The sequence below is a fragment of the Fundulus heteroclitus genome, chromosome 21, assembly GCF_011125445.2.
Source record: "Fundulus heteroclitus isolate FHET01 chromosome 21, MU-UCD_Fhet_4.1, whole genome shotgun sequence".
NCBI classification, from domain to species: Eukaryota; Metazoa; Chordata; class Actinopteri; order Cyprinodontiformes; family Fundulidae; genus Fundulus; species Fundulus heteroclitus.
Window position 1 is genome coordinate 13,496,689 of NC_046381.1, and position 19,962 is coordinate 13,516,650.

General features: G+C 40.1%; 2 protein-coding genes across 2 annotated transcripts in view; both read left to right on the plus strand.

Annotated features, from left to right (window-relative positions):
- LOC118556736 (solute carrier family 22 member 13-like) overlaps positions 1-1,766 on the plus strand; it is an 8,532-nt gene extending 6,766 nt beyond the window's left edge. Inside the window, exons 5-9 of the mRNA XM_036124858.1 lie at positions 603-723; positions 800-894; positions 969-1,183; positions 1,343-1,451; positions 1,568-1,766. Coding sequence (XP_035980751.1) covers positions 603-723; positions 800-894; positions 969-1,183; positions 1,343-1,451; positions 1,568-1,766 — 739 coding nt within the window. The remainder of the gene's footprint in view (positions 1-602; positions 724-799; positions 895-968; positions 1,184-1,342; positions 1,452-1,567) is intronic.
- Positions 1,767-8,551: 6,785 nt separating this feature from the next.
- Positions 8,552-17,999, plus strand: LOC105938414 (solute carrier family 22 member 13). Its single transcript, XM_012880140.3, has 10 exons — positions 8,552-8,935; positions 9,024-9,127; positions 13,626-13,780; positions 13,957-14,128; positions 14,210-14,330; positions 15,231-15,325; positions 15,419-15,633; positions 15,719-15,827; positions 17,570-17,764; positions 17,863-17,999. Exons 1-10 carry the CDS (start codon positions 8,561-8,563, stop codon positions 17,924-17,926), a joined length of 1,605 nt encoding a protein of 534 aa, XP_012735594.2. The 5' UTR covers positions 8,552-8,560; the 3' UTR covers positions 17,927-17,999.
- Positions 18,000-19,962: the final 1,963 nt, after the last annotated feature.

A 19,962-nucleotide genomic window follows, 5' to 3' on the forward strand; every position in this document is an offset into this window, starting at 1 on the left:
GTCATTATTCAATTCAGTTTTATTGAAGGCACTTTCCAAGTCAAATCCAATCAGATTATACAGATTGCATCAGATTATACAATTATATTTTAGGTATCAATGGGCTATTTCTGACATCAGTATTGTGAGGATCTGACTGCCATCTAAACAACTGAATTGCCCCTGATCTGAACACATTTCCAAACAGGCAAAATGTCTTTTATGTGACCATAAGAAAATACGTAGTAGCTTCTTTCGGCCAGATAAACGGCAGTCGGTTAGCAACATTTGAGAAGCAGCAGCCTGCATGGCCTTACGTTCCAGATAGCCACATATTGACCATTATACCCTTCACTCCATCCATAGACTGGTTGGGGGCTTCAATGGGGATTAAAATAATTTTTGAAATTGGGGGAAGTTATGGGTTTGATTCCCAGCTTCCTTTGCTACTACATGTCATACAGCTGAAGGATAAAGTGCAATATAGCGTCAGTCGACTTAATATATGAGTAAGTGGGGCCCATGCCTAATTATAAACCTTTTTAGACCCCATAGCCACAGAAAAAAAAAGTAAAATCATCACTGTACAGTTTGTGATCCCCCGGGGTTATCTGGTCAACCAGGATTCTCCCAGAGTCAGCTCGCTGGCTCATTACACAGGGCAGGAAGGAGGAGGCCATAAAGGAAATACGGAGAGCCGCTAAAGTGAACAAGAGGAAAGTACCGGAGGAGCTGCTGGAGAAAGTGAGTCGCACCAAATACACTCTGACTTCTGCCAAAACCAAACACGTGCTCACTAATCACAGCTAGAATTTTCTAGCTAGAAGGAGAAGGCGCAAACAAAAAGGGAACCATGCTGGACATCTTCAGGTTAAGATACCTGAGAAAACGGGCTTTGATAATGAGCAGCGTCTGGTGAGTGTTCAGTTTGCCACCTTTGTAGCTGCGTCTCAACGAGACCTCTTAACGTATTTCTTGCAACTTAACAGGTTTGCAACAAGTCTGATGTACTACGGATTCAGCCTCAATGTTGGCAACTTTGGCCTGGATATTTACCTCACCCAGTTCATCTTTGGCGTGGTGGAGGTTCCTGCTCGTGTGGGTATTTTGCCGTTCCTACAGCATTTTGGAAGGAAAATATGCCAAGCCACGGTGCTGCTGTTCGGAGGTGTGGCTTGCCTCTGTGTTCTTGTTGTACCAAAAGGTAATAAAACTTTGGCTTGCAAATGTTTTATTTTAAAAGAAAATCATCACAAATGACTTATTTAATAGCTGTCCTTTGAAGCTGTTGCGTCTGAGAGCTATACATGTGTTTTTTTTAGCACAGCCGTCATTACACAAATTTAATTTGTTTGCCCATCAGATCTTCCCGTCGTGATCACAGTCATAGCAGTTCTTGGTAAATTTGCTGCCACTGCCAGTTTTGCCACAGTGTATGTTTATACAGCAGAACTATATCCCACCGTTCTGAGGTAAGACAGCGACCTAAGGGCAAAACTAAAGATTCATTTTAAAAAAATGAATTTGGAGAGTATTAGCTTCATCGAAGTAGTGAGACTGCTGATGAGCTGATCTTCTGTCCTACCAGGCAGAACGGTGTAGGTCTGAACGCCATGTGTGCTCGGGTGGCAGGAATCCTCGCTCCCCTGATCCGCCTCTTGGATGTTTACCATCATACCATCCCCATGTTGATATACGGCATTGTCCCCATCGTGGCTGGAGGGCTCTGTGTGCTGCTGCCTGAAACTCGTAATGTCGAACTTCAGGACCTTGCTGAAAACAAGTGAGTCCGCACATTTTTGCCCCCGCTAGTTACTGTAGCTCATCTTGCTAACATATCACTTGTTTCATTTGTTTATAATTTCAGACAATCGTCTGATGAAACTTCTGAGAAAGGGTCCTTTGCTCCAGAAGACAAGGCAGAAAAGTCTACAAAGTTGTAAAATGGTCACTGCTATTAGTTTGTATTGAGTTAGCTGTAGAGTTTATCAGTTAAAAGGTGCGTCACATTTTATTTGTTACAGTCTGTTTATTTTTTTGACACTCCAACAAAATTGTTAAATATTGAATTCATGTTTTTTTTTTTTTTTTGTAAATTGTAATGGGCCTGTGCAGCATTTGTGTGTTTGGGAGCCACTTGTTTGTTAAGAACCTCAGAAAACCAGTATGTCAAAATAAAACAAATTCAGTCTGTCCAATCGATGATGTGAATGATCTTTCCATCCAAAAATGTCCTGAGGCCTATATGTGATTTATCATAATAAACAGTACATTGCAAAAGTTTTAGGCGTGTATGAAATGCCTTAAACCTGGAAGGCTCTCAAAACTGTAAGTATTGATTGTTTATTTTTATCATTTTGCCAAATCCAAAGAAGGCAAACAAAGGAAAGATTCGAACCGCATCTCTATTTTGATGTTAGTACCCTTTGCCTTCTAACCAGTGTTCGATTATTGTAGGTCCACTTGAAAAAAGTATGGGATTCTGTAGGATTGCCATCATGTGATCAACCAATCATATTAAAATGATTGGTTTTGATATGATTGTTAATGCTCGTCATTGTCGCATGTCGCTTTAAACAAAGAAATAACCTAAAACAGAAGCAGCTCAGTATGAGGCTTAAAACTGGGTGAGAAACAGTCAGACTTTGCTACCAAGATGAGGTTGAGGAAGACAGTTTCATGTCACAGGTCCAACACTGTGGCAAGGGCACAATGTGGTCACGCTGCATCAGCAAGGTCTGTCTCTTCCAGACAAATGTTTCAAATCACACGAGAAGTGCTGTTCAAGCTCTTTTGAAGGAGCAGATGGAAACGGTCCATGCTGAAGATGGTACCGACTGTTTTGACGCAGCGATCAGCCAAGGAAACTTAGTGCAGCAGATGAAACACATCAGGGTTGTTTCCCTCCGAAACTGGAAGATGTCTAGCAGTGCCATCCGCTTACAACAGGTTAAAGTCAGAAGGGTCTAGCTACACATACCCAGTGTCCAGAGAAGTGTTGCCAGAAGTGACCTTCATAGAAGAGTTGCAGCCAAAAAGCCAAAAACATAGGAACTGGGGTGCAGAAAAAAGGCAGCTGCTGCTCTGGACTGATGAGTCAAAAAAGTTTGGTACTAGCAGAAGATGGTTTGTTTGTCGAAGGGCTGGAGAGCAGTTCAATGTTTAGTTTCTGCAGGCAACATTGAAGCATGGTGGAGGTTTTGCACATTCGGGGTTGCATTTCTGCACATTTAGGTGTGGATTTATTCAGGATCAAGAAATACAGGTTTATCAGTGCCTGTGTTTGGTCCTAAATTTCTTCTGCGGAAGAACAATGACCCCAACAATACAGCCAAGGTGATTAAGAACTTCAGTGTGAAGAAAAGCAAGAAGACCTTTAAGTGATAACATGGCCCCCTACAAAGCCCTATCTTAACGTCACTGAATGTGACGTTACTGGGATCACACAAAGAGACAGAAGGATCTGAGGAAGCTTACATCCACAGAAGATCTGAGGTTAGCGCCCCGCTTTAAGTTGGCCGGTATGGGCCAGTCCGCAGTACCGGCACTTTTAAATTTTACCCCTCACCATACCTGGACTTTTTTCTAGCATGAGGCACGTAATTGGAATCAGGAGGACTAAAAGAAGACCTAAACTGAAGCAGAGTTTAGATTGTGAGAAATCCTTATTTCATGTGTTAAACAATGTTATCCTTTGGTATTTTCAATAAATTAAACTAAGGGAACAAATCACACCCTGTGACAGACAGGTCATGGCAAAGCCTCAAAAAATCCTATTTAAAAATTATTTGTTGTTGGGTGTAGTCACAACTCTGGTTGAATCTGCAGGGGTTCCCAAAGTGAGGGTTGGGACAGTGGCGCCACCTGTGGGTGGCCACAGCCCCCCTATGCCATGTCCTGGCCACCCCCACTGGCCAGTGTAAATTGTAGGCAGGCGCTCTTCCTGAGCTTATGTCGCGCTTTTATTTGTATCTGCCAGTATCCACTTTCCCTTAGAAACTGTTTTGTTTTCCAATAAATGCACAAATGTACACCTTATTCTAAATATAATTACACAAGAAAAAGGAATTGTTGTTCAACTCAAAATGTTAACTGTACCGTTATTGGTCTACGCACATTAGATCATTAGTGACATTTAAAATATATTAGTACAAAAGATATTAGTAGGGCTTTTACTTAAGTCTTTAAGATAGTTTTCTACAGGCAATACACTAGAATCCTGAAATTATGGCTTTTAGTTTAAGTGGCTCCATCTGGCCACCCCTATGAAACATTTCTGGATTGGGACCCCCTGAGGTGTTGCGAGACACCTCTTGAAAGTCGTGATGTGATTTGACGCTGATGTGCTAAAACGATATATTATTTCTTTATTTATAGAAATGATACTAATGTATAGCCTTACCAGATGCTCAACATTTCTTATTTTAACACAGGGGGAAGGCTGCACTTTTTTCAATGAGTTCTTATAAAAATAATACTTTATTCTCGTAATTTTACAACTATTATTGTAATTTACGGCCTAAAAAAAAAAAATCCCAGCCGCCAAAAAGGTGGTCACGAGTCTGTGGCACTATTATTTTGGGGGTCGCAGGCTAAAAAGTTTGGGAACACCGCTGTAGAGGACAAGAACTCAAACTGGAGACAAATTAAGGTAGCAGTTGATAACATTTAATTGTGTTTTATTTAAATGATATCAATTCCATACAAAATGTGTACATTATTGTATTAACGGTCTCAATGTTTAAAACCAACCTAATGCATAAATAATCTTACCCTTTAAATTCAACTCAATTTTATTTAGATAGCGCCAGACAGTTCATAACACATCATATTCAAGCAAATCACACAGATTGGTCAAAAAGTTTCCAGTCTAAGGAAACTGAGTAGATTGCATCAAGTCTTGACAAGCAGCATTCACTCCTCCTGAAAGAGTGTAGCGCCACAGTGGACAGTTGTCTGCATTGTTGATGACTTTGCAGCAATCCCTCATACTGAGCATGCATGAAGCGACAGTGGAGAGGAAAACTCCCCTTTAACAGGGAGGAAAAACTTCCAGCAGAACCAGAACCAGGCTCAGTGTGAACGGTCATCTGCCTCGACCAACTGGGGGTTAGAAGACAGAGCAGAGAGACAAAAAGCACAGAAGCAAATATTGATCCAGGAATCCTTTCTATGTTACATGGTAATGGCAGATGATCTGTCACAGCTAACAGAACGGCAGACCAGGTGTACCTTCTATGAAGAGAAAAATTACACTTTCAGTGACCTTTTAGGAAGAAATGCAAACACAAAGGCTTCGCTTCACACACACACACACACACACAAGAGTTGTTGGTCAAAATACTTGACCTAGAGAGGAAGAGGAGGTATTGATTTCAACTTAGTCTATCAGCTCTAACCACCTTTGGACCACCGTGATAAAACTGATAAGTTTCTTAGTTTGGTCCAACATCCAACTGTGATGACATCTCTCTCTGTGAAACAAATTTGGACCTCAACAGATGCAGCTAGCACACTTTGGATTTTTTCTGATGCTGGCAACAGTGATTATTTTGACACCAGCTATAGGAAATTATGTTTTTATTTTCAGATGTGGTGAAAAGAAAATCTTATGACAAATGTTTTTATTTGTCGAGAGAGAAAAAAATGAGAAAAAAACAGAGTTCTAAACTAGCAGAAAAAAAACATTGTTTAATTAAAAGATTATTTGACCTGTATTTAATGACATTTAAATAAACGGTTTCTGATTAAAAACAGTGCATTTTATGACAGCCTCATCACACAGTCTCTGGGATGAAAGATTATTTAAGTCAATATAAAGTTATGATGACACACACTCTGGGTCAGAGGAGTAAAAGGTGCGCACATGGGTTAGGCGGTGCCATGTTTGAAATCATGCCACATGTGATTATGTAGCAATGACAATACGACCTTTGTCAGACAAATGCTTATCTAATCAGTGTTAATGTTTATTGTTTGGGATCATTGTAAACATAGATAACGATTAGTCCGCACAACATACGGAAATAAATTAGCTTCCATATGTCCACCTCAGCAGCATCGTTTTACTGGGAAAAATTTATCTGACTACACCTGCAGTTTTGGCCCAGAAACACCTGTTTCTTGATGACTTTATCCAAACTTCTCAATGTACCCTTAAAAAAAGTACAGCCCCCCTCACCCCCACACCCAATGACAGAGGGGCCTGTTTTGCATATATACGACTGGCCCCCTCATTGCCCATTTTTAAAAATCTTTTAAAAACCACACTTTTGCTCACTTAACCAAGACGAACAAAACTATGCAATATCAATCAATGCAATATAATTGTTTTATTACATATCGCACAGCTTGAAGGAGCTCATAAACATAATGGCTTTCATCGTACCTTACTCCTTATCTGATTATACAATTTTTTAAAGGAAGTAGCAATGTTAAAGTTCAAACGCCTGTGGGTGTGTTATGGAAAAATGCCAGTGTTTATATCAAGATGTTGATTTATCGGCATCTTCATAGTGAAAGTCAACACAATACCAAAGTTAAGGTGCTAAATATAACAGCGACTGATAAACACAACTGCTGCAAGATTGCATACAGCAACATCTGGAGCACAAACAGACCCAATAGTTTCCCTGTTGTGGCTAATTGCTCCGCAGTGGTTGAACTTTGTCCTGAACACAGACCTGATACTTAAATCCACCTGGAATATAGACAGTAGCTAAATACAGATATGAATGCAATTGTTTCTCAAAAAATAGTAATAAAATCTTATATAGTCTCATTCTTGCAAACCTGATGTGGTGTATCTTCTTGTCTTATGACCTGACTGTGTCCTTCCACCCTTTCTGTGGCCAATTTAAATTAATGAAATACTTTTTTTGTTGAAGCTATCTGAAGTTTTTTTTTTTTTCCCAGCTAGTTTAAAAAAATTTGCTAATGATTTACAGTGGGAAAAAACACAATGGGGGATTGCGTGGATCAGCAGATCACAGGGCAGTTTATAGGCAAGTCAGGGTTTCTTCAGTGTGAAGATTAAGATTTTTTGGCAGTTGACTGCACCCGATGTGGCCATTAAATTGGAAAATATGCCTAAGTCAGTCACATAGCAAGTATCTGTTTTGTTCTCCCGAGGTCTGGTATGTCAAGATTGTGTTTCTTGGAGTGGACCCAAGTGCAGACAGGTGGGCAGAAGCAGCACAGCAAGTAAAATAATTAGAATAAAAGAAAGAAAACTTTTTAAAACAGTAAACTGAGGCAGGTTTGGGTTGAACAAAGTAAATGACATGAAGGACGTGGCATGGCAGCAAAATAATCCAGCAAGAAGCAAACGACAAACAGGAGTTTAAATAGAAGGGGAGATAGGTGGGAAGCATGAGTGTGATAACGAGGCAACAGATGGACTGAATAAGCTTAATTGGACGGAGGGGGGGAGATCCTACTCCTTCATCCATATGTTCTCCATTAAGTCACAAATAAAAGTTATTCTATTCAATCGGGAATTTCCCACCAGCATGACATGCTACAGCATGACAGAGAACACTCCTCTGTTGTCTGTCAGAGTCTATTTGTGTGGAGCAAAATGCATCAATTTACAAAACCAGATGAACGGATGGAGGACACAAGAAACTTGTGTGAGTGAAATAAACTTGATAAACCAGTTGTATACAAATGCAACTGGTGTATCTCAGCTGCATCTGTGTATTAAGAAGGTTCAGGTGACTAAATTTATTTTACTCAAACATTTGTACACCTGCAACGTTCCATTATAGTGACACAGCTACAGATTTATTTGTATGTAAAGTGAGTCCCTGAGATCTGGATTTTAATGAGTGTTGTACACAATCATGCTTAAAGGCCATATTTAGGAGCTGGAATACCTACAAATTATCAAAGTATAAGGCATAAAGGTGTTGTTTTTCCAAAGCTACAGTAATTTGAAATTATTATTTTCCAACATAGAAAAAACATTTGAGTCAAGTCCTAAAAACCAGATATGCACTTCCATACATAAGATACTGTCACATCCGAAAGATAGGTGTTTCATGGGGCAGTAAACAGAGAATGGATTTTTTTCTTCAACAAGAATAATGTAAAACGGGACTGTGAGTTGACAACATCGGAAAATTATACTGTTAACACTTTTGTAAAGAATATAATTTTTGTAGAAAATGCAACCCTTCATTGGAAGATTTCCCTCCTCAATGATCTTTTCAGTGCTACACACGCACGTATATATATATACATATATATATATATATATATATATATATATATATATATATAATATATATATATATATAGTATTATTCATATATTCATATACTAGTTTAATAATACAGTTGTTTCACTTCTAACTCATTATTATGATTGCATTGTTCTGTATCTTTTCGTTGTCGTTGTCTGTGACATTGTCTACTTTATTGACTAGGTTCGGTGACATTTTGTATACTACAATAACTGTTCCTCCCTACTACTAGATAGAGCAAGTTACCATGACTACCTTTATTGTGCTTTGTTAAATATTAACAAATATTTACAGTACATATACTGGAGGCCTGCGTAACCCAAGCCACTTGCCAAGATGAGCACCTTCGGAGAGGTCCTGAAGGAGGTGGGGGAGTTCGGTTTGTTTCAGAAAACCTTACTCGTTGTGTTATGCATACCCAGCATTTTCCCTGCGTTCGATGTGAGCAGCCAGGTGTTCACGGGAATGAGCTTTCCACATCACTGTAACACCGACTGGATATTGGAAAAAGGTCCAAACCTGACAGAGGAGAGACAAAAAAATCTCACCATCCCGGTGGATAAGGATGGCCGGTTTGAAAAGTGTAAAATGTTCACTCCTGTGGATCTGGATTTGGAAACGATTGAAGCGTATGGCCTTAACAGCACAACAGGATGCATCGCCGGCTTTGAATATGAGGTTTCACATGGTGTTTCAACCCTAGTGACAGAAGTAAGCAAAACCGAATCAGAGCAATTTCTCCTGATAATTCTGATTGCATCTTTATCTTCTTTTTAGTAACCATTGCTCATGTTTACAGTTTGATCTAGTTTGTGAGAAAAGTGGGTTGATAGAGGCATCGCAGTCCATCTTCATGGCAGGCTTTCTTGTTGGATGTTTGGTGTTTGGGGCTATTTCTGATAGGTAAATACATTTCCTTTTACCTTGTCGTTCTGTAAAAAAAATATCAACCTTGTTTCAGCCATTGGTTCAGGTTGTACAAACAGTAACAGTAAAAACTGTATTTTTTTCATTTCAGATAATAATTAATGAGCTTATTTTGAAAAAAAAAATCATAAATGGAGTGCTTCCTTTGGTTCCTACCCACTTTAATTTAGTGGTGGATAATCCTCCAGTCTGGGTTTAATATGTCCAAAATAAGATCTAGATTATTGAATAGAACTTATTTACATTTGTTCAGATGCCGAATTAAAAAAAAAAATAGTGAAAAAAAAAACGTGTGAAATGTGGAACATGAGTGTAACCAGTGGCACCTGCTGGAGCTCCACCCCTCTGATTGGAAGAGGGGTAGATAAAGGAGTGGGTGTGGCATCTTCAGGAATATTAATCAGATCTATATATATATATATATATATATATAAAAAAAACTGCTCGAAAAATGAAGGGAACACTAAAATTACACATCCTAGATCTGAATGAATGAAATATTCTTATTAAATACTTTGTTTGTTACATAGTTGAATGTGCTGACAACAAAATTATACACAAATTATCAATGGAAATCAAATTTATTAACCTATGGAGCTCTGACTTTGGAGTCACACTCAAAATTAAAGTGGAAAAACACACTGCAAGTGGATCCAACTGTGATGTAATGTCCTTAGAACAAGTCAATATTAGGCTCAGTAGCGTGTGAGGCCTCCACATGCCTGTATGACCTCCCTACAACACCTGGGTGTTACTACTGATGAGGTGGTGGATGGTCTCCTGAGGGATCTCCTCCCATACCTGGACTAATGTATCCACCAACTCCTGGGAAGTCTGTGGTGCAACGTGGCATTGGTGGATGGAGCGAGACATGACGTCCCCGATTGTGCTCAACTGGATTCAGGTCTGGGGAACGGACCAGTCCATAACATCAATGACTTCATCTTACAGTAACTTCTGACACACTCCAGCCATATGAGGTCTAGCATTGTCTTGCATTAGGAGGAACCAACCACACCAGCACATGGTCTCACAATGGGTCTGAGGATCTCATCTCTGTACCTAATGGCAGTCAGACTACCACTGAAGAGCACAAGGAGGGCTGTGTAAGCCCCCAAAGAAATGCCACCCCACACCATTACTGACCCACTGCCAAACCAGTCATGGAGGATGTTACAGGCAGCAGAATGTCATCCACGGTGTCTCCAGACTCTGTTATGTCTGTCACATGTTCTCAGTGGGAACCTGCTTTCATCTGTGAAGAGCACAGGGCGGCAGTGGCCAATTTGCCAATATTGGTGTTCTCTGGCAAATGCCATACGTCCTGCACAGTGTCGGACTGTAAGCATAACCCCCGCCTGTGGGCGTAGGGCCCTCATACCACCTTCCTGGAGTCTGTTTCTTATTGTTTGAGCAGACACATGCACATTTGTGGCCTACTGAAGGTCATCTTGCAGGGCTCTGGCAGTTTTTCCTCCTGTTCCTCCTTGCACAAATGCAGAGGTAGCGGTCCTGCTGCAGCGTTGTTGCCCTCCTACGGCCTCCTCCACGTCTCCTGATGTACTGGCCTGTATCCTGGTATCCATTCCTCCTCCAGGCCTTGGACTCCAGGTGGCAACCGGAGAACAGAGGTGTGAAAGAGATTGCAAGCCTGCCTCCGCCTGCTCAAATGTTGTGTGCCGGTGCACCCACCCCCCAATGCACCCTACCCAGAATCCTCAATGTCTAAATGCAACTGGGAGCAGAGGAGGCCACCAGGGGTAAAGCCTACACAAGATGTCTTACCCCCCCCCCCCCAGTTAATGCCCTACATACAGTGGGTGTGTGTTGTGAGAATATTATAAAAGAAAGTGTCTATTATGTATAATAAAATCGGAGTCTTGGACGTCACAAGACAGCGGGCTGTGAAATCCTCCCCAGCGAAGCCCCCACCCCCTATGGACCTACATGTGTGGCATGCAGGTCCATAGGAGGTGGGTTTTCCTGGGTTTACCCAACCCCAGGAAATAAAAATTGAATTAACCCCCCCAACCCTAACATTCAAACAACTCCCACACCATATACGACACCCAGGCTGGGTTCACCCCCCTGAATGGGAGCGCGTCTGCCATGAGATGTTAATATACCTTACCCCCCTCCCAGCTCGACAGACCCCAAGACCCTCTAGCGCGCTAGAGGCCCCGGGAGGGCCAGACACCCGGGTATACACTGGCCCTAACCCACAGCGAATACTCCACAGAACCCAAGCCCCTGAGGCCCCGCCAGAACACCCGCCCAAGGACAACACACCCCAGGACCCACCCAATGGCAGCACAGCTACCAGGCCAGTAACCCACGTCCGCCGGCGCAGAAACCCAAAGAGTATTGCAAGAGGCCATCCAAGGCCCCCTGAGGCCCCAAAGCCCCGCCCAGGTGGGGGCCACAGACCCCGGCGCAGAACCCACCAGACACCTCACTCTGGGTACCTCCCCAGAGACCCAAGACCCAGGCACCACCTGATCAGCCACCATGCCCTACAGCACACACTCCACAGCCCCCCACTCCCACTAAGTGATGGAGCTGATCAAAGGGGCCCAGAGAGATCAATCTGAGGTGGAGGCAGATGCTGTCTCAAGACTAATACATTTATTGGAATTTGTAAACCACAAATTTATTTTGCTTCTACTTTACTCATCCTCAAGTTTGCCATGGCCATGGTTATCACTACAAAATATAATACTTATAGTTCACAAACCTCCCTGTCAGCTCTCCTCTGCAGAAGTTCCTGTAGCCTTTCATAATCAGTTGATTGAGCCTGTTGTCTGCACCGTCCTTAACGTCCACGGCTCCTCCCCTCCAACTACCTCTCCCCCCGGCTCTGTCTTGTCCTCTCCTTCTCTGTTTCAATGGGAGTATAATCAAGTCAGTCCATGACTTCTGCTGGTCCAAAGCTATCAGATTTCAAAATATGGATAGACACTGTTGCCAGTGGCCTTCAGGGCACTAAACCTGGAAGCTACAGATATAGTGCCCCCTAGTGGCTAAATGTTACACAGTGCTACTTTAAAAATATATTCATAGTAAAAAAAAATCCATCTCTGAGATTTTAGTAAGACATTTTGACACTAATACCACCAATATAGATTTCTTTCCCATTGCAATATATAGTCTTATTTTCATCATATTCCCTCAGGATCGCAGGTTCACCAACCAAACATGATGAATAAAAAATAAATGAATAAATTATGAGTCAATAGTAAAACGAGGTGGTTTTTGTCTAACTAAACCAAACCTGGGATTCTGGAAGGTACCACTCAGCTGCTGGGTAGCTTAAATTTAAATTAGGCCTATGTAGGATTCCAAACAATAATAATCTCCCAACGCTTTTTATTCAACAAGGTTTTTGCCATATAAATTAGAACATATTTTAACACCACATTTGTTAATTGCCCAATCCTACTGTTACATAAGGTTTTAAAGCAGCTCCTTTGTAAGGCTGTTGCTTTTATAGAAAATTAATTTAACACAGCTTTAAACAAAAACAGGAGTTTTGCAGATGCTAGCCTCATCAAAATGCAACGGTTCACTGAACACTTGTATGTTATTTATTAATTTACTGTGGTTATTTATTTTCTGCGTTTCCAAAACATTGACACGTCAACTAAATTCATTGTGCAGCAGGCTTACTTGTCAGTAAAATGTTCACTTCAGAACAAAGTGGGTCTGAACTGGTTTTTAATTTCTTGGAAACAAGGAAAGTACTGCAAGTATCCTTTCTGCATCTCTGAGTCTGAACAGTGTAGCTTCTGTGCACCCAAACATATACCCGTTGTTGTGCATCCTGGGATACAAGTGTTATGTTACTGAGCGACAGGCCATTATTAATAGGAATATGAAATTATCTTTTGAGGCAGACAAAGAAGTATCCCTGGCACGCCCAGGCCTCCAGCCTTGAGCTTGACCTGTGTGATCTAGACGTTGTTTAGATGTCATTTCAACTTAAAAAAAATGTTTATTGGGATACAATGTTGGAAATATTGTGATGGCAGCTTAATCAGTTACTATCTTATCTGCAGCAGGTAACTCTTCTGGTCTTTGGTGAAAACCTTATTAGTTGGCCCCGGAGGCTGCAGCTAATGGCCTGGCGCACGGTGGTTAAGAGCAGGGTGGACTTCCACAATCCTAAAACAACTCTAATCTCAAAAAGATCCTCGGGGTGTATGTTAATGCAGTGATCAGTTTTTTTTAATGAAATAACATTGGTCATCAACACCCAAAACAGAGGTGGGAGATTGCGTGCCATTAAGGATCTGTGTGAAACGAATACTGAGAATGGAACATGTGAAGCATTTGAGCTCATGTGGAAACATATCTCTAACGAGATATACATTTTAAAGAAAGATGTTAAGTTTTATGATTAAATTAGATTTTATGTACATTTTCTGTGTTCCTTTAGATTTTAAATACCAATAAAGTTCTGTGTTCTTGTCTCCAGGTTTGGCAGAAGATTAGCAGTCCTGCTTACAGCTTCCCTCAACCTGTTGTTTGCAATGACGACGGCTTTCTCGCCCAACATCTATGTTTATATCGTTTTAAAATTTCTCTGCGGGACTTCAAGTGGTGTCATTGTTATGAACGCATCCATACTGAGTAGGTCAATGTTTTATTGCTTGTTCTTTTACTTTGTGAACCTTAATTTACTTAGCTCTGATGTATTTAGCTCTAAACGTGTTACAAAGGTAGAGTTTAAACATTGCAAAAGATTTAGACTCTTCACCAGTGTCACACACTAATGACCATAATTGTTCTCCTGATCTGGTTTTCAGTGGTGGAATGGACTGATCCTTCAAAGTCTGCTCTTTGCACAATGTCCATCATCAGTTTCTTTTCTGTCGGACAGATGCTTCTGTCTGGTATTGCCTATTTGTTGAATAACTGGAGGATATTGCAAATTGTGCTCTTCAGCCCTCTTGTCATATTGCTGGTGATGTTGTTCTGGTCAGTGGTTGAAAAAAATACTTTAAAACTAAAACCTTGCCTGAGTAGTCCTGAGCTGAAGTGGAAGTTTTGTTTCAACAGGTTCCTCCCAGAATCATCTCGATGGCTGATGACCCAGGGCAGGAAGGAGGAGGCTCTGAAGGAGCTCCAGAGGGCAGCTAAAGTTAACAAAAGGAGTGCACCAGGAGATCTGCTTGATAAGGTCCTCTTCCACAAATAAACTTCAGAAAATTCAAAGGCGTTGCTCGACTGGGCGGTTAAAAGTTGACAGTTTTAAGTGCAAGTTTGCTTTTTAAATTGTCTCGTCCTGAGTGATCAGATGAAAACTCAGAAAAGAAAACGACTAAAAAAGTTTAATGTAAAGAAAATTAATTAAGTTTATTAGCTCTATACCAGCGCCAAGACAAAAAAGAAACCTTTTAAAAAATCATCCTGAATGATCAGATGAAACAACAGCAGGTCTACATGTCCTTCTGTGAAAACACATAACACAGCCGACTAAGTTGTATTTCGTCAGATGAGTTGTATATCCATCTATTTATCCATCCTTAAATCCTCCATCCATCCATTGTCTTCTGCTTATCAGGGATCAGGGATGAGTAAAGGGGGCTGAATATGAATGCATGCTATAGGTTTTTAATTGTAAAAAGTTTTGCAAGCCATCCATTATTTCTCGTCCATCAGCTGTTTTGTGTTGTTCTATTAATGTTCTAATGTTATAAAGTGTTGCAAATCACAAGAAGAAAGGGTAATTTTTCAAGCCACTGTAGCTGAAAACAGCCTTTAGTTCTTCAACACAATTTTTTTTTCATTGGAAGACGTCCAGGTAATAATTTTGCATGTCGGAGAGTCACCTCAGTTGAGCAAGTGGTCCTTAGTAATCTGACTGCAAAGCACACTCTGAGTTGCTAATGCAGAAGTAATTTCCTAAAATATCTCCAACAGGTGGACCTCATGCGATCTTGAGTTCATCCGCGGTGTGTTCAAGTGCATTGGACCACTCAGGATGAAAGTTGTTTAGGAGGATGCATAGCCTGAATGAGACCTAAAACTTTAGATTTTTGTGAGACATTTATCTAAAGTTTATTTAAACTTTTTTTAGGTCACTCTGGAGACTACTCCAGACAGAAAGAACCTGATAGACATCTTCCGAATATCCTATTTGAGAAAACGCACTCTAATAATGGGCTTGAACTGGTGGGTCTTCTTATATTGGAATCCATTTGCCTGTATACGTTACCATGTACAGATTTATTTCAGCAGTCATATTAAACTTGCATCTGATTTCAGGTTTGCAGCAAGCTTCCTGTTTTATGGACTGAGTCTAAATATTGGGAGTTTTGGTTTAAATATCTACCTCACCCAGCTCATCTTTGGGTTTATCGAAATTCCTGCCAACCTGGTCGGCCTGACTCTCATTCAGCGCTTCGGGAGGAGAATGTGTCAAGCAGGTTTCCTTTTCTTTGGAGGGGTCTCTTGTTTGGTTGCCACTTCTGTCCCAAAAGGTGAACTCATCGATTTCCTTTTGTTGTTTGTGTTTTTTTTATACTGTTGTCATTTCAGTATACTAATATGTTTTATACCCATCAGACCTTCCTGTGGTGGTGACAGGCATTGCAATGACAGGAAAATTTGCTGCAGCAGCTGCCTTCAGTACAGCCTATGTCTATACATCAGAATTATACCCTACTGATATAAGGTAATGTTACAAAAAGAATATACATTGCAAGGAGTATAAAGAAAACCTGATTTGGTGAAATCAAGCATTGATATGAACTTTGTGTCGTGTTGTGTGAGATGACTTGAGCTGGGGACACTCCACACTGTTTTCTGCCCAATTTTACATCTGATTTCCAGTTGGAGGAACCTCTGCATCAGTCTGCAGTAGTTGTTAAGGTGTATCTGGCAATGCCAGTTTTGAAACTGGCATGTCTGTTTCATCAAATGCTCTTCTGAGACACTGAATGTCATATCCTGATTTTATTGGCAAGATTTCTTTTGCAGTTATGAAATTAATGTGTATGACATAGTTTGTGAGTATGTGTCAGAGAAGACGATGAACATTCATACAACCAAAACCTTGCCTTAGTTGTGTTTTCTTTCACATCGTGACTGAGTGTTCTAAAAGCGGCAGCCCGTTATCAGTATTGCAGTAACTTGTTGATAGCGGGTGATCTGCTAACTTAGCATTAGCCTAGCCACAGCGTCCAGTCTGACTTAACTGAATTTAGAGCTCTGCTTCTTCTTCTTTGGTTTCAAACAACAGATGCTTACCACCAACTATTGTACACGTGTGTGTGGCCTAAAATAATAATAGCGAAACTATAACTTACATACAGTACATTAAAATTTGAAGAGAGAAAACCGCTGCACCATAAACAAGCCATTGGCTTTTCACATATACATGAGAACATTAGCTGGGCTATTGCTAACATAGCTAGCTGATCACCCGCTATCAAATACTGTTACTGTAATACTGATAACAGGCTGACACTTTCAGAACACTCAGTCACAAGTAAGAAAGCACAAATTTTTAGTCCTATGAATGTTTACCGTTTTTCTCCGACACACACACACACACATTCTCGTCTTGCTATAGTGAGTGTGTTGACTTCCATTTATTTTCAGTCATTTTCAACCCTTTCTATGCACTAACTCTGACAATAACCCTAAACCTAACCATTGCCAGTGCATACCTAACCCTGACCTTAACCTAGACTCAATTCACAGCTTAGACTTAAACCTTGCCATTATACAATGGCAAGGTTTAACACAAAGTGAGGACCACCAAAATGACCTCACTTTGGTACAAACGATCCTCATTTTGATGGTGAAATAGAGACCATTGTTCTCACTCTGATGCTTAACTGCAAAAACCAAACCAGAATACAACATTCAGTGCCTCAGGAAAGCATTTGATGAAACTTGAATGTTGGGAGCAACCACATTAGCTGCCTTGCATCAAATGCTGGATGAAGAATAGGATGCAATCCCACAGCAATGTATGCCCAAGCTGGTGACCAGCATATGGAGGAGGGGCCAGCCTGCTGGTTATGTGTGCGGTTCTCTCAAACACTACAGATATTTGACACCCATGTTTGTTAATAAATAAATTGTTAATTGCCTAAATTTTTTTTTGTATACACAATTTCTCCTCATACTTCAAAAATTCTATGAACTAAACAACATCAAATAAGAGTCAATTGTAGAATAAGCTGTCACTGTTCGTCCCCTTTTAAAAAGGGGATGAACAGTCTTTCCATAGAACATTCAATGCCAAGAGGAATTATAACAAAGAAATGATCTACCAAATATATTTTTGCTTAATTTTTGTGCCAGGTATATATTAAAAAAATAAAATAAAATAAAAAAAAGCTGCAGCCTGTGATCAGCGTTGAACATTTCAGAAGTCATTTTGATTCTGACTGCGCTATCCTGCAGGAATAGCGGTATGGGTGTGAACTCCATGTGTGCTCGTGTGGCGGGAATCGTCTCACCCCTGGTCAGGCTATTGGAAACCTTCCATTACAGCATTCCTATGGTGGTTTACGGCATCGTCCCAATGGCTGCTGGTTGTCTCAGTTTGCTGCTGCCTGAGACGCTCAATCTTGAACTTCAGGACCACACTCAACTCAAGTAAGCTGAGCACTACAACTAATAATATTTACATGTCAAATTATATTTTTATTGTATTATGCTGTAAAGCATGTTTCTTTTCTACTTTTTTGAAATAGAAAACCCACAAATGCATCGGAGGGGTTCCAATGCTGCGATGAAGGAATTGAGGACAAACTATAACTGTAAATTTAAACTAAAAACTCGAATTTGTTTCATTTTTCCATTTTTCAACAACTATGAAATGCTGTAAATTAAAAAAAAAAAACATGTTAAGCGAAAGTGTTGAAATATGTGATGTGACTAATAAGTTTCTGGGAAATACTTTATTTCATCTCGCTTGGGAGATTTTTTTAAAAATTTGTTTGTTCGGTTTTGTTTAAGAGGTTTAATTCACATGTGGTTTTGTTGTCCTTGGTAGTAACTTGATGTATATTTTGGGTTTTCTTTTTCTCTCTGTTTTGAGAGATTTGTTGTACAGCACTATGGTCAACTGTCATTTCTTTTAAAATGTGCTTTATAATATAGGTTCATTTGATTTTGATTTTGTGATTTCTCGTTGGAAAAAAAACTCCACTTATTAAGCATTTGTATATGTAAAAATTTTTAGAACTCAATATTGTCAAGGGAGTATTGTCAGTTTTTATAACTTTTGGAAAGTTGATTAAAATCTGTTTAATATCTTGTATTTTACTATCTTTATGCTCAGGTAATATTCTAGGTAAAGGTTAAATGAAAGGTTCAAAATAGGAGATTTAATGCATTTTTTACGAACCACAGAGCCAGTTTAAAATTCTGATATGAGCAAATCTGCAGCAAATAAAAAAAAAAATTAGCTGTTGAATGAATACATTCATCTATGGGTTCTTGAGCAAAAACCTAGATCAGCACTATTTAAATCACACTGCTATATGATTTAATAGATTAAAATATAAATGCGTGTGTGTACACACACACGCACATGTATATAAAATTAGGCAATACATGTATTTGTATAGTGTATCTACTGTAAATTATTTCCCTAACCTACTGTTAGAACTTAATTTATTTATTAGCAATTTAACTTTTTTTCTGTCAAAAATAAGGACACGCCACCCAAGCCCTAAAAGAAAAATCAGCCAAAACCTGTGCTTGAATTAAAGTACAGTACCGCTCAAAGGTTTGAGGTCACTTACAAATGTACTAATATTTTTTTTATGAAAAGCACAATTTTCTTCTATGAAAAAAACATTGAATAAATTAGAAATACAGTCTATGCCAGAGGTCTTCAACATGGGGGTAATGCAGGTAGATACAGCAGATTTAGGCCCTGGATGTCACAGTTGGTCATCAATAGGCAGTTCTATTGTGGAAAAAAGAGTTCAGCAGGCTCCAGTATCAAAGCCCTGCCTTTCCTAAAGCTGGGAAATATTGGCACCATGTGCTTTGATTAGGCTCTAGGGATTGTTTCACAGACGGCCATTGCCAGCATCAGCTCTCCGTTCAGCACACGCTTGCAGCAATCAGCAAAAAGGCACGCTTGGTGGAATCCCCCCCTACCTGCATTGAACACCCAGACCGAAACAGAAGCAGTCCTTCAACCAGAAGCGACAAAGCTGCCTTTTCTCTAAAGATCTGAAAATCATGCAGCAGATATGAGCATCCAGTGTAGTTTGGACTTGTTTTCCCTCCCACCAGCAGGTTGGTTCCTGTGCATGTTTCAGGTTATTTTTCACTCAGCGCCGTACCTGCTGCACATACTTAAGAAATATTTGATTAATTAAAAAAAAAAAAAAATGCTGTTTGGGTATGGGGTAAGAGAGCTTTCTAAATAGATTTGTACATAAAAGGATAGTTGTGTCCATATCAGTCAAAAGTTGTGCATAACAAACATTTGTAAACTCATAATAATTTAAATCACATTCAAAAGATACAACATACAGTTTAAATAGTTACAACTTCAATAACTAATAAATACAAACTTCAAGTTTAAATTTGTGCTTTACTCTTTATGAACACAAACAGCAGCGGCTGCTTGAGAATACGGATTTTTTCTTTGAGAATACGAATTCACAACAGTGGTCTGACGTCACGGTTTCCAAGGCTGGTTAATGGAGCACAGAGTGCGAAGATAGGAGCCGCGCATGCGCTCTTCAGACTGACCGTCTCAGAATGCACCGCGGCTGCAGCTTCATTCCAGACAGCGCAGAGCTCACAGTGGTAAGTTAAACACTCCCTTT